General features: G+C 39.2%; 1 protein-coding gene across 16 annotated transcripts in view; it reads left to right on the top strand.

Annotated features, from left to right (window-relative positions):
* Positions 1–12,502, top strand: part of CADPS2 (calcium dependent secretion activator 2) — a 333,015-nt gene extending 320,513 nt beyond the window's left edge. For all 16 annotated transcript variants that reach the window (XM_086609733.1, XM_086609731.1, XM_086609742.1 and 13 more), the window contains 2 exons: positions 8,240–8,344; positions 12,332–12,502. In XM_086609733.1, coding sequence (XP_086465859.1) covers positions 8,240–8,344; positions 12,332–12,502 — 276 coding nt within the window. The remainder of the gene's footprint in view (positions 1–8,239; positions 8,345–12,331) is intronic.
* Positions 12,503–14,857: the final 2,355 nt, after the last annotated feature.

Below are 14,857 nucleotides of genomic sequence, written 5' to 3' on the forward strand. Positions count from 1 at the left end.
GAAGAGCAACATTACATATGTCCAGATTTGAAAGGAAGTTATGCATGTCTGATTTTGCAAACTTCCAGTTTTCCAGCATGTCTACCATATGTGAAGAAGCCGGAAAGAAATGAAGGTCACGAACATTATAAAGTACCATAAATATTGTAAATTGCTATTTAGCAACCAATATACAATGCAGGGAGAGATTAGTACTGTATATTTTGTGTTAAAAGTGAATATTTATTTGTAAATTGGCAGCAGTTCCATAGCAACTAGCCAGCTTCTAATTATCAAACTAAAATATGAAAAAAATTACTTTCCTCCTAAAAGGAAAGCTTTTCATAAGTTAGATGTTCTTTATTATTTCAGAACAATATCCTTTTTGCCTAAGAGTTTCAAAGATGCTTAGGATGCTTTTAATTGGGCCTCATTCTCTTTTTTCTTCTCATTACTGATTTCTGAAAACTAGCCTGCCTAATTTTGTTTCCTTATACCGCAAAAATATTCCATCCAACAACTGTTCACTTGTTTGTTGGCATGAGTCCTGCTGAACAAGGTCTTTCTGTCAAGGTTTGGGTTCCTCTTTCTGTTGAGCTCCTTTTCCTTTTCTGCTGATTGCTTTGGGAGTGACAGTGGGAATCCTTCATTCCAATAGGCAGGGAAGAGACTGACTAGAGACTAAAGTGTTTGTTTCATGAATTGGTCATTCTTAAGAAAAACAAAATGTTTTTTGAGCTCCCTGAGAGAGGTTCATTGGAGTAAAGGCACAAAAAATGCCAAAGAAAACCAAAAGAAGAGTCCCACTAGAAGGAAGAAAACTTTCTTCCTTGGCCAAGCAAGGGTGCAAGAGGCAAGTTAATAAATCTGCTACAGTCACACACACACAAAAAAAAAAAAAAAAAAAGGAAATAAAAAAAAAGATGTGGCTTGTAATTTGAAATGACCAAGCTAGAGAAATCTTGATCCTGAACCCTTTATCACAAGAAATATGAGTGTTGAAGCAGACGGTAGTATGTGTTTTCTTTCTCACTTCTCCTTTCCTGGTACATATAGCTGTAATTTAGACTGCAAACATTTTTGCACATTCCCAAGCCACAGTTCAAAACTTGGCTCAGCATTTCAGGCTTAGAGGAGGAAGCAGAACATGGGAGCTGGATGAAAGCCCAAGACATTTCCAGGAACATGCCTTGATCAGTGGTGCGGAGCATTAGAAGTGTAAGACACTGGTGGGGTGGAAGAGGTGTGTGTCAGGGGCTTTGTGCAAAGTAGGAGCACGTGAGGAAACACGGGGCTCGGGAGCATTGCAGCAGAAAGGAGTGATAAAGCAGTAGGGGCACTTTTGGACAGGTCCTTGAATGAAAACGTGGGAAGGAACTGCAATGACATGGGAAGTAGAAATAGATTTTTTTTCATATGACGCATAATATTGATTTAATCATTTGCATCTTCCAGATCAAGGGCTTTTAAACATCTGATTCTTGGTGTAGGGAAAAGGCTTCATTTGTTTGTACTGCCCACTAACCCCATGGTTCTAAAAAGGGTAACGCCATGGATTTTCCACTCGTGCTTAGTTTAATTGTAATTTCTTTCAGTTTTTCCTAAATAAAAATTCCCAGGGGAAAAAAAAAAATTGCAAAAGGAATAAATGTAGTGGCATCATGGTAACCTCCAAAACCAATAGTATTCTCCTTGAACTTTGCGAACATGTAAGAAAATGCAAAAATAAGCCTCCCAAGCCTTCCAGGTCTGATGTCTGCATTTTAAAGGATATATCCTGTTACTGGATGAAAGCTAAAGTACAATAAAGTACCCTTTCAGTTTTAATATTTGTATTGATTGTATTTTATATGTTTTAAATAACAATAAAAGCAATGTTTCCTGATGCAGTAAATGTACAGGAAGTGAACATGTAGGTGAGGTGGTGTTCAATCAGTGCCCATAAAATGGAGATACAATTCTAATTCTTGGCACAGTAGTAATGTCAGCTGTTTCCCCCATATTCATTTTGCTATGAAATTTATGCCACATAAAGTTTTTTCTCTAGTCATAGCAGTGCTTTGAATCAAAAGGTGGAGAAAATTTTCTTGTTTCAGACAAATAATACAAACTTCTTTCATGTCCTAAACAGAAAGATTGCTGTCTTGCCAAAAACCAGTAAGGTAACTGTAAGAGTAGCCAGGCTACAAGTGTACTTGAAAATGTTATTGTATCTGGACATGGTATAATTGCTATTTCTACATTCAGAGGCCAGCTAACTGACCATTTCTGCCAACTGAATCTTACTGTCTCTACTGTTGAAGCATGTCTCAATAACATAACATTCTGTGTTGATTAAGAACAATAATCCTGAGACACACACGTGAGCACACACACACACAAAAAAAATCAGCTTTGCAAGGACTTCCCACAAAGGCAAAATTCTGGATTTTGGTGAGAATGTTTTTTCAGAGATGGCATTGGGGGCTCAGAGTCAAACCTAGCTCAACATTTTATGTCGTGGCACTAATGTGTCACAGAAGGGCAGTGGTTGTCACGATGAAGCCATATGGAGCTGATAGTGGGATGGGAAAGCTCTTGCATGAGAGCTTTCTGCTGTCTCAGGTTTCCCCAGCTTCTGTTCCTCCATTTTTCTGGTCACTGACATGGTTATTCTCATTGGAAATGCGACTGGAAGTTCCTCACAGACTGGTGCACATATATGACCAGTGCAATCTGGGGAGAGAATTTGTTCCTCTCAGAGGAGTGAAAATACAGGAAGGAGCGGTGGGACGACTACATCACTGGTCAACAACTTCTAGTCTCCCTCCATTAGAAGAAATTGAGGTTTTAAACAGTTCCTAAATTGCCTGTGTCAGGAATTAGAATTGGTAGGCTGAGAAGAGAGTACAAACAAAATTTCTAGATATTGATAAATTTTTTGTTTATGTCTACCTACAATTGCTTCAACCTTCAAAGGTTTCTCAGGCTTTCCTAATCAAAAGGCTACCTAAATCTGAGTGAAAAGCATAAACATCTTGTGCAAAGTTGCTTCATTGTTGCTTTTAGTTTGCAGCTAAATATTTTTCATTTCCGGAAAAAATATAAAGATATTTTGAATGTTAATTACTTCTTCGGACTTGATTTCTTATTTTGATGTTCCTGTATGTACATACCGTCTGATGTATCACAGTGGCTCACAGGTTAAGAAACGTGTCCCCAGATTTAGGGGTTTTTAAGAGTTACGAAGGCTTTCCAGCCTCCAGAAGAGTGTATGAACTCGTCACTACTCAGGTAAAAATCCTCATTTAAGTGGGTGATGTCTATACCTAAACTTGAGAATACAGCTATAACTTCTAAACCTCAGAGTGTTTTCAAAGACTCTGCAAGTAACACTTGTTTCCCTCATTGTCATTAACATTCAACAAAGGAAGTCAGTATGATTATTTGTATTTTGCAAAGAGGGAAATAAACTATGAAACTTAAATAAGGAACTTTTTTCTGACTTTCGTAGTTTGCATTTTTAAGGAAGAACTTAGTTATTCTTCCATCTTTTAACATTTTTAAAATGTTCTAAAAGTTCTATGGCACGCTACTAGTGGAGTGCTAGCTATCGAAATCTTGAAACAATATGCTAGAATTGCCTTTTAATAAAAGCTAGGCATTTTAGCACTTAGTATTTAAACTGCTCATAGTATTTCTTATTTATTTCAGCTTAGGCTGCCTTTGATGTACAATCTCTTCAGTGAGAAGAATACTTTTGTTACTGTTCCTGGTAGAAGAAGTAGAGCTAGAGGAAGTAAAAACATCCCGTTGTCGTCCGAGCAACTCGATTCCTGATCAATAGTGCGATAAAGGCTTCGGTGGGAAGATAAAATGCGGTTCCTAGAAAAGCCGTTCCCCCTGCCATATTCAGCAGAAAAAGCATTTTGACAGTGCCCATTTGTCAAGAGCAGGCGAGATATAGAAACTCGACGGGGTCTTGTGTCTCAGGCGTTAGGGATAGCAGCCCTAGAAGGACTAAAGCATTGTGTATTAGTATGTATTGAGCCTCCTTCCAGGTGGCAAACAGCTGCACCTTTTTAGAAAACTTCAAAAATAAATCTGAAGTGCTTGCTTTCAGCCCATAAGTGTTATATTTAATTGAAGCGTTCTGCGAATGTTATAGCTCAGGCACCCAGAAAGATGGTGAATATTTAATATATTTGTTTTGTATTTCCACCGGTCAACAGAATAATGAAATTCCTTAACTACTTCTCTTTAACTTGCCTGAAGAAAGCACGGTATGTTGCTAAATCGCTTTTCACTGGCCCTGCCGAGAAACAACTTTAATCCTTGTTAGAAAATTGCAGAGTCTGGGCCTGACAAAGAGCTCATGCCTGGCGCATTGTGAGCGCTGGGAGCGGGGCGAGGGGAGCCCTTTACAGCTGCGTGCCTCCAGCCCGCCTCAGCTGGACTATTTAGGCGAGGAGGTTTGTCAATTCCTCGCGACAATGGAGCGAGTTTTTCAGTGCCTGTAGCCGCGCCGAGCCCCGTTGGGGATCAATGCTGGCCATTCAAGCTGCACCCTCTTTCATTGCTTTGGTTTGTTAATTTAAGACTAAAGGTCCGCGGAGGGGGTTTAGGGTGTTTAAGAAAGCTGATGAACTGTTTAAGAAATCTGATGAACTGAGAGCGTTTATAGCCCTGGTGTGGCAACTATTGGCACTGAGGGAGCTGTGTCCTTGTTGACCCTCTTGTTATTAAAAATGCACAAGTGCTGCGCTTCTCAATATTTCAACACTCTTTCATTGTCAATACCACCTTCTGAGCCCTTCAGCTTGTTGCTTGCTCTAAAGATCTTCATAGATTGGGTTTGAAAACTTCACCTTAAACACTAGATTAGACTGATGTTCTGTTTTCCGTGCTCCTGTTGATTTGTTGAACCTTCCCAGGGCTGGAAAGCAAGTAGCAGCTTGATGGGGAGACGGGCTGCTAATATGATTTACCAGTCTACAGTCATGCACAATAAGTGTGAATAAATACAGGGGTCTCACAGAGTCAACCCTAGCCTTTCCTTTTCTCTTATTTTTTACTTTAAAAGAGGTATCTCAGGAAAATGAAGTGAGTAATGCATGCCCTTACAGGAGCTGGATGAGCTATGAATAAGAAGGGGGGGTGGGGGAACCAGGAGGCAAACATATTTTTGTTAAAGTGGTTGGCTGCTGTTATGTGCTGATGTGAAAAAAAGTCTGTAATAAACACTCACTGCTTTATTCTTGCATAGATGACAGCAAAGAATATGGCAGTAATACTGTATCATTGACATCTGCAAGAGTCGCATTGTCCTTTCAGTGCTATTGGGAAACTGACTTTTTCTTAAAACCAGTTAGAAGGAATTTATTATTATTATTATTATTATTATTATTATTATTATTATTATTATTACTACTACTACTACTACTACTTTAAAACTGTGTAATCTCAGGACCATTATCTAATCGCTAAGGCGTCTGAGTTTGCGGTAGATTCCCGTAAGTCACAGTAGATGCATCCCTGCCTCTATAACACACTCTTGGTTGTCAAAATATGTGGCCTTGGATGCCATCTCTGAGAGGGATTTTCAGTGCTGTGCATTTTAACAGGCTCCAAAAGAAGAAATAAGGAAACATTTACTTTTCTTCTTACAAAGTCCAGCAGGTTCATGCATGTTTATGCAGCTTCAGCCTATACTAAGTGCTCAAAACTAGTGGGTATAAGGCTGATAGTGAACAGGAATCCTATCCACAAGTACCTCTAGGAGAACTCTAAAAATATACCAGATGTGATTTTTATTAAAAATACTGTGACAATTCAAAATAAGAATACGTATTTTTCTAATACAACAGCAGTCGTATTTTTTCTGATCAAGGTATGTTGACAGAGGAGCAAGTACTGTAGTATAATTTCACAATCAACCAAATTAAACATTTCTACTGAAAGTTTAACATATCAAAACTAGTCAGGAAAACATATTATATGGTTTTCGTTCACAAATTTGCATAGCAAAATTAATTGCCTCCAATTTCTTAGCTTCGCTTCCAGTGCATGTAAGCATATCCCAGATATGTATGGAGAGTCTAATTTTTACTGTATCCATCTTAAATTATCCGACTGGGCTTTAAAACATGTTTTGCCAGAAAACTGGGACTGGGTCTATTCTGAGTGATCCAGCACTGTTTGGTGTTGTTGCGTGGGGAAATCAATCGCAGAATTTTCAATCCTGTCTGTAATTTGCTCGCGTGAGCAAGTTTGAGCCCCCTCTGCTTTCTATCTGATACAAGCCAAATGCATCATGGGTGTGTTACTGGATTTTTTTTATGGAAGAATATCAGTTTTCAGAAAACTGCTACCAAAATCATTCTCTCTACCATGATTACGTTAAAGACTAACAAATGTAGAGTCTGAGTGATAATATAATAATTGGACTCATCTTATTGCAAATAATGATAGATAGTCTGGGTAGAATGCTTGGCATATGAGTTTTATGTTTATTAGATCAATAGAGTTCCCCAAGTGAATAAGCTCCACTGTATTTTATTTTTTATTTTTTAGACATCTGTATACATACAACACCAGTCATGTAGTTTACAGCTGCCACTTAGTAACAACTCTGTCACATTAAAAATATTTTACAGGTACTTATAAGGGAAATCAAAACCAGCATGCATGTTTGAGGTGAAATAATGTAAATAGTGTAAGAGTGTCGTTCAGTGAGAAAAAAACAGTATTTTATGGATACCAAATCAGTCCCACATGTTACTGAATAAATCAAACTATTTTTAAGAAATGTGCAGCTATCTGCATTTTATCTATCTATCTGGTGTGTTTGTTCACTTCTGTAAAATAGTAAATTAATAGGAGAAACTCTAAAAATGTAAAAAGAAATTTATTTCCCATTATTTAGAGTTAAAATACATTTTAACACATTAAACAAAATAAATGGAAGCCATTATTATTTGAAAATCTTATTTCAAACTTATCTTAAAACGGATAGTTACAATGAGATGAGATTGTTTCCTGTAAGGAAAAAGTATTTACATGTATTTACTGTATGTCTTTAAAGCATTTTCCAGAGAGCTTACATTTTGATGAAAGAATTCTATTTCTGTCTTTTGTTACATCCAGTAGCCAGTAATTTCTCTTCATTTTTTCAATATATTTTTTTTTATTTGTTAGCATAGAGGTGTCTAATGAGACATGTGAATTACTTCACGATGTATACCGTGCCTAACATGCTGCATTTTAAAATATGCACAGTGTTTTCCTCTCTTTGCATATCTGTGTATTTTGTAAAGGCACAAGAAATCACGTTAGAAAAGAATTTAAGCCTCTTCTCTGTGGGGAAAGACACTAGAAACAGAGCTATGACACAAACTCTTTTAATCTCTCACTGCTAAAATGAAAAAAAAAAAATTGCTTCCTTTTTACAGTTTAACTAAATGACATCTGGTTGGAATTTTACAGGAGGGGGAGGAAAACTGCTGCAACTATGTTTAGTGAAATCTCTTTTAATCCAGTTAATGTGAAAGAACTGTTATAGTAGCTATTTGGAGCTGAGCATTTTTTTTACGGTAACATAGACACCAACAGCAGAGAGCTTATTCTTACCCCATCCATTTGTGAAGCTTTGAGTGAAAACATACCCATGCCTAAGACATAAAAAGGAAATAAGGTAGGCTGTAATTATAATTAGTATAAAAAGAAAACTTAATGTGGTTATTTTGGGAGGAGTGGAGTGGTGTTTTGGTCATACTTAAATACAGTTTGTATGGATTTCTAAATATTTTTACTTAATAAAGAAATGATTTAAATGCAAAAAGCAAGACAGATTCCATATTCTATGTTTGGTTCTGTTTTCCTGTTTGGATTGGAAAACATAGGTATTGCAAATTGTCTCTCAAGATACCCTACCTGTTTTATCCCTTGCTGTTTTAGTTGTCAATTCTCTCATGTAATTGTGTGTTTAATATCCGTGCTTACTGACAGATAGCAAAATGCATAACGCTGTTTTGCTTGAAAATGTTGTAACTGGAAGATAAAATGACAGTTGCTAATTCATGTAAAGAACGGTCTAGGTCAAGTTATTTGATTTCCTACTGACCCATGCAATTCTCTTAACAGGAAATTATATCATTGTTGACTTCAAGTGCTGATCTGTGATCATTTCAAAGTGTTTCATTACCTCTCATTACCGAATCTGTTAAATGAATACTGCAGGGTTGTTTGGTGGGTTGTTTTTTTTTTTTATCCTTCTTTTCAGCAATGGTATAGCAGCTCCATGAAAGTCATATGCATGTGGTTGGCTGATAGATTAGACCTTCAGCTTCACATCTACCAGCTGAAGACTCTCATCAAGATAGTGAAGGTAAATAAAATGTGTTTGTGTTAGACTACATAGTAAAGAGAGAAAAGTGATAAAGTATGAACACGGATAAGTATAGATCACCCTAAAATTTAAAAAATGTGAAATAAGGTTGCACACTTATGTAGTTTTTAGGTTGGGATTTTTTTTTCATGATTGTAGCAAATTTCAGAAGAAAAACAATTTATTAAAACCTTTAATGTTAATTATTTGTGCACTAGTAATTGTCATCCATTCTGGACTGAGTGACAATTAAGATTGTTCCAAGGAATTTTCACAGATTACTACTAGATGTACAGCAATGCCGTATAGTATTCCTAATAAATTATTGTTTGTCATATTAATGATTTTTTTTAACCTTAATAATCCAAATAGCATCCTTTCTCCATTTTTCCCACTCTCCTAAAAAGTAATTTTTTTTTTATGTGCATGTGATTACTAGGTTCAGTTGGAAAACAATATTCAATGTATTAGATAACATTTTCTAATCTTTTGTACTCTGAGATAAGTATCAATAGAAATACCAATCCCTCCGGTCCAGTCTTCAGTGTAAGCAAAGAGTAAAATACGTTACAATAGGCAATTATGGGTTAACCTACCATAAAAGAAAGTTTCCTTCTAACTCCCTTTCAGATCTTAGTTAATACCCTTAGGCAAGAGGCAGAAAGTCATTTCAGATTTTTTTCCTTTTAATTCTGTCTTATTTAACTCTGAACACTCTTGTTATCTGTATAAATGTGGAAGAAGAAGCACCTGTTGTCAATGGTGACCTTGATTTCTTCAAAATACTTCCTCATGAAGTTCATGCAAGACTGTAAAGTCAGAAGTATTTTAACTTGTGGACACCAGAATTGCAATTGCAACTTTCAGAATTCACTAGCTAAATGGAAAAAAACAGAGGTAGATACGCAAGAAAACGGTCGTAATACTGCTGGCATCGTGGCTCCCTGAACTACCCAAGCTTAGCATTGCTATTTTTGACCTTAACTGAGAACAGGATCTTTTGACCTCTCTGGGAACAGGATTTGGCTCTTTGTTACATTATGTGCCAAAAAGGCAAAAACAGTTTGGTGTTTGTGGTTGAAATGAATGGCTCTTGTGAAAGGTTTAAAGCTTTTCTCAAGTGAAGGTAATTATCCTCCTCTGGGGGGAAAAAAAAAAAAAAGTCTTACAGGATCTAAAACCTGTGCCCAGAGATATCTAAGAATGGGCAGGCTAAATTATACCAGTTAGATCATAGCATCGTAGAAGGGTTTGGGTTGGAAAGGACCTTAAAGATCATCTAGTTCCAACCCTCCTGCCATGGACAGGGACACCTTCTCCTAGATCAGGTTGCTCAAAGCCTCGTCCAACCTGGCCTTGAACACTTCCAGGGATGGGACATCCACAACTACCCTGGGCAACCTGTTCCAGTGCCTCACCACCCTCACAGTGAAGAGTTTCTTCCTTAGATCTAATCAAAATCTACCCTCTTTCAGTTTAAAGTCATTGCCCCTTGCCCTATCGCTACATGTCCTTGTAAAATGTCCCTCTCCAGCTTTCCTGTAGGCCCCCTTTAGGTACTGGAAGGCTGCCAGGTCTCCCTAGAGCCTTCTCTTCTCCAGGCTGAAAAACTCCAACTCTCTCAGCCTGTCTTCATAAGAGAGGTGCTCCAGCCCTCTGATCATCATCATGGCCCTCCTCTAGACCTACTCCAACAGGTCCAATATCACATGGGAAATTAAAAGAGGACACTCTTACAAAATGGAAGTTCTGAGGAATGAGCAGCACTGTCAACCAGCCTTCCCTCTGCAGCCTGGCACTCTGATTAGCATTGTTCAAAAGAAATAGGCTCCCGCTGGTGATGGGAACACACTGGTTATGGCAGTAGCCTTTCAGTGCCCGTACACCTGGTTTGCTTTGCACATAAATTCCAAGTGTGTTATTCCATGGCACCTTCTGTGGATACAGAAGATTGAAGAAGATGATGTCAGTCATAGAAGTTCTGGTCAATGTGCTGGAAGACAGAAAATCTTGTCCATCTGTGTTTTGGTGGGTGAAGAAGACAGAACTGGTAAAACAGGAACTCAGCAAACAGGAGGCTACTGGGAAATAAGAAACAATGGTTCAAGTAGAGTATCATAAGAAGCTTTCACTACTGCAGCCCAGCTGGGTAGAGGCATGTGGGGAGGCACAGCTCCTCCAAACTCTAAAGTGAATGAAGGCTCTTTTCTGTTTGCTTTTGGAAAAACTGGGAGGGCTGTGTTGCCCCTGTCATCTCTTGGAAATATTCCAAAGAAGAAGTTGGAGGTCATTTTTGAGGGACATAGGATGAGTAAGAAATAGATGATTCTTCTATGTTTGGATGCAGCAACAGTAGTGGCATTATTAAGGACAACCAGAAGAAGAAACATCGTTTATTCCCATTAAAGCCTTATGATGGCATCAAGGTATCGTTGTATGTCTGAGACACATGCAGAGGGATGTGACTAAAGAAGGGTCAAAGACTAAGAGGAAAGTTAGGGAGAAATGAAAAATTAAGCTTGGAAGTGAACATTGTTATCCTGCAAAAATATGTCAAGAGAAGAGCAATGACTGAACCCCAGAGTGCTGGTCTGAGAATGCAAGGAGTACAATGTAAAACTGAAAGAAATTTCTGTAGGGCCTGTTAACAACATAAAAGGAAATTGAAGGCTCAGTCTTATAAAAAGGGAATGCAATGGTGACACTTGAAAAAAGACCAGGCAGGGTACTCGCAGGAGTGTGTGAGCAAAACATAAGCTGCATCCATTGACTCTGAAGTTGACCTATGAAAGTCAAATAAATCTCAGTGGCAGTGATTCAGACAAGGTTTAAATCATCATCATAGATAGTGGCAGAAAAAATTCTTCCAGCTGAATGTTACCCATTTTGAGAGGTGTCTTTTGCAGTTCTCTGAAGTATTGAGTGAAACAAGATCGGCTCTTTTCTTACTCTAAGGGTTGTGCACGGTCTCCCCCGGCAGAAGAATGGGCCTGACAGCCCTCAATTGTCTTCCATTTTCTTTTTCTCGTGTTCTTTTCCATAAACATTGGGAACTCATAGTAACAGTGTACACAAAATAAGAAACTAGATAGATCAACTTGTCCTTCTTGTTAGCTTTTTAGGCTAACTTCAGGAAAGATTATTTCAAATGTGTTACAGCTTGAAGAAGGTAGAGTAAATTATTTTCGATGTGCTCAATTGAACGTAACATTCTTACTTGATAGAAAGTCAAAGAAGAAAGTCATATCTTCTGGTTCATAGGAAGGCTGGATATCAGGGAAACAAATATTTCTCAAGTGAAAAAAAAAAAAAGATGTGAGTCAAAATGTAGATGACTTAGAATATAAATTAACTGAAGTAGTCATAGAATCATAGAATCATAGAATGGTTAGGGTTGGAAGGGACCTCAAAGATCATCTAGTTCCAACCCCCCTGCCATGGGCAGGGAAATCCTCCACTACACCAGGTTGCCCAGTCACCTGAGAAACATTTACATGATAGGATATAGATCATAAACTAAAAATTATTTAATTTTTCCACATTTGGCATTTAAATGTAAAGTTAAATGCAAATAAAATCGCATTATGGGGAAAGAGTCAGACATTTACATTTTCTGTGAAATTACAGAACTGCCTGTAGCCAAATTCACGTTTCACATAGAAAAATTCTTTGTTGGTTTCTTGGTGAATAACTGGGACAAATGGAAGTTACTGAGAAATCAGCATACAATTACAGAAACGTAGTACAAAACACAATCTCTTAATGGAATGACCGTCAAAATGTGGCTTGTAGACTCTCTAGAGTTTGTAGAAATCTGATGCAGCCCAGAAACTAAGACTGCAAAATCTTTAGCAAACTCTAGATGACAGGTCCCTATCTGCAGGAGGAACAAAGCTGTTCCTTGGCATGCTAGAAGTGGCCGGCGTGTAGTGCAAAACTGCTCAGACTTGCTCGACTCCAATTCAGAATGGTTTTTTTTTTCCGCAGAAAACCTACCGAGACTTCAGGCTGCAAGGCGTGCTGGAGGGAACGCTGAACAGTAAAACCTACGATACCGTTCACAGCCGTCTGACCGTGGAGGAGGCCACAGTCTCGGTCACGGACGCAGGAGGACTTCAGGGCATTACTATGAAAGACAGTGATGAAGAGGAAGGATGATGTTCTTTCACCAAGCGTTTGGAGTTTGGGGTGATGGTCTGAGGATGGGGGTTATCTTTGGCTTGTTTGGGGGTTTTTTTTATGGTAACTTGTCCTTGTAGTTGCATTTATAGTTTTGCCTTATGATATAGGTGCAGAAATGTAATTTGCTCCATTTTTTTAAAAAACTGAAAGTAAGATTATCAGCGGAAAAGTGCCAAGGACTTTTTGAGAACAATGGTTGTAGCATATTTTAATGTATAGCTTTGCTTAGGGCTGCGAGAACACTGGCATGGAGTTTGAGTTCCACTTGTGGTTACGTTTCTTTCCCTTTTGTTCGTTACCATTCGTTCTTGTATCTCCACCAGATATTGATGTCCTGTGCAGAAAACAAATTGTGTGCCTCACTTAAAACCCAGCTATACAGGAAATCATTCTTGGAACAAGTCAGTGCCCTAGGTAAAAAAATAGTGTATTTTCAGGATTACACTCTGTTTACCTTTTTTTGTGCTTAATTTTACATTATTATGTGATGTGCATTAAAAATTTTAATCTTGGTTCTTTGTATTTCGAGATTGGTATATAAGTAGTAGGACTTCAAGGACAGTCAAACACATACAAACTACTTAGGAGTGTTGTTGTGTCTATTCATTTTGCAGGTTTAAAGATATCTCATCATGTTGGATGTCAGTAAGCTTGCCGTCAATGTTTCTATTTCTGTGAAAAATTTCAGGCAATAAGAACACATTTTGTCGTGACTACTTCTGTATCTACCCAAGTTTGTACAGAATTCTGCAATTAAAAGATGTTTTCGATATTTCAAACCATTTGAACTGTTGCATGATTCCTCATGAGAACAAGTTTTTTGAAAGATAATTATATTTAGTTTATATAGTGATCTGTAATGAATATATTTATTTTATAGCACAGATACATATAGCAAACAAATATCCAAGGACACGACGCCTTCATAAAGAAAAAAAGCAAACAAACCCCCCTCACTGGCAGATGAACAGACAGTGCCTGCTGCCCATTTTTCTGTGCCCTCAATATGAGCTGGAAAGAATTCAAATTTTCATCACTCAAAAGTCACACAACTTACGAATAATGCAGCTGTTTGGAGGTTTTGTGCCTTTTTTTTTTTTTGTGGGAACTCAACTAATTCCTGGCTTTCTATAGACAAAAACAGAAGGAACACAAATGATACCCACAGAAGTAAGGAAAGTTGCTGAGGTCCTCGTTGAGCCATAGTGTTGTACTTGAAGGGCTTTGCCGATGTTGAGGATTTACAAGGCTGGTGTGCAGTTTCCCTGCAAGAACAGACCGTGGGACTTCAGGGGTCTGTTCCAAGTACACGGAGCTGCAAAGAAAAGAGCTGCAAGGAAAGTGGTTTTGTTTCCCTGTTGCCAAGCAAGGAAGGGCAAGTTACACTTGGGAGAAACCCAGAGTGGCAATCTTTTCCTGCAGCAAACTGGCCTCCTCGTCTGCACGTAAGTTGGGGTGAATTTGGCCAAAAGGAAGAAACAGGAGCTGGTGAGGAAGACTGTTCTTCCCAGCTCCTCGTGCCCCAACTGAGCACTCCAGAGGTGCCTGGGGAGGCTGGGAGGGCAGGGGCGTGGGCACCCTCCACCTCAGGATGCCTGGGGCTGCAGCACAATGTGCCTTTCGGGGAGCAGCAGGGTGTGAGGCAGCTACTGCAGGGCAGGGTGGCCAAGGGGCAGGCAGGGCGCACACAGCACATTCCCTTCATCACTTTGCGTTCATGTTGCCAGCTCGGCTGGGCTGGAGGGAGTACATGGAGCTTCAATAGTATTTTCCACCATTCTCAGGCTCCCAGATAGGTTTGCTGGTTTGGGTTTTGGTAGTGGTAAAAGAATTGCATATTCCTTTCCCGTCTCTTGTCCTAGCCATGCCAAGTGCGTGGAAGCTGGTGAGGTTTGAAGGGCCAGGTGGGGCTCTAGCTGAAACCCAGGCTTGCTAAGGGGTAGCCAGCTGGGCCAGGAGCTGCAGCTTCAGCCCATCTGGCTGCAGCAGGCAGTGGAGTACGGAGGAAGCCAGGCTGCCAAACGTAACACCCAGCTCCCAAACCTAATGATGCAGAGATATCAGTGCTGGCCAGTCCCAGAGAGAGGCTGTCTCTGCAAACATCCCTGTTTACCCTCTCCCCACCATCTTTACCTCCCTGAGACTCTACGGAGGAGGCTGTGGAGGAGCCAGTTGTAAACAGGTGAAGGCAGGTGTCACGGCGATGGCCCTGCGATGCCTGCCAAGGCCTCCAGTGCAGCATCATGCCAGTTCTATGCAGGGCTCTCCCAAGGAGGCGTTAAGAGACTTTTAAGGTTCTGAGATGACCAGAGGGTAGGAAGCGGTATCAAA

The sequence above is a fragment of the Tauraco erythrolophus genome, chromosome 4, assembly GCF_009769465.1.
Source record: "Tauraco erythrolophus isolate bTauEry1 chromosome 4, bTauEry1.pri, whole genome shotgun sequence".
NCBI lineage: Eukaryota > Metazoa > Chordata > Aves > Musophagiformes > Musophagidae > Tauraco > Tauraco erythrolophus.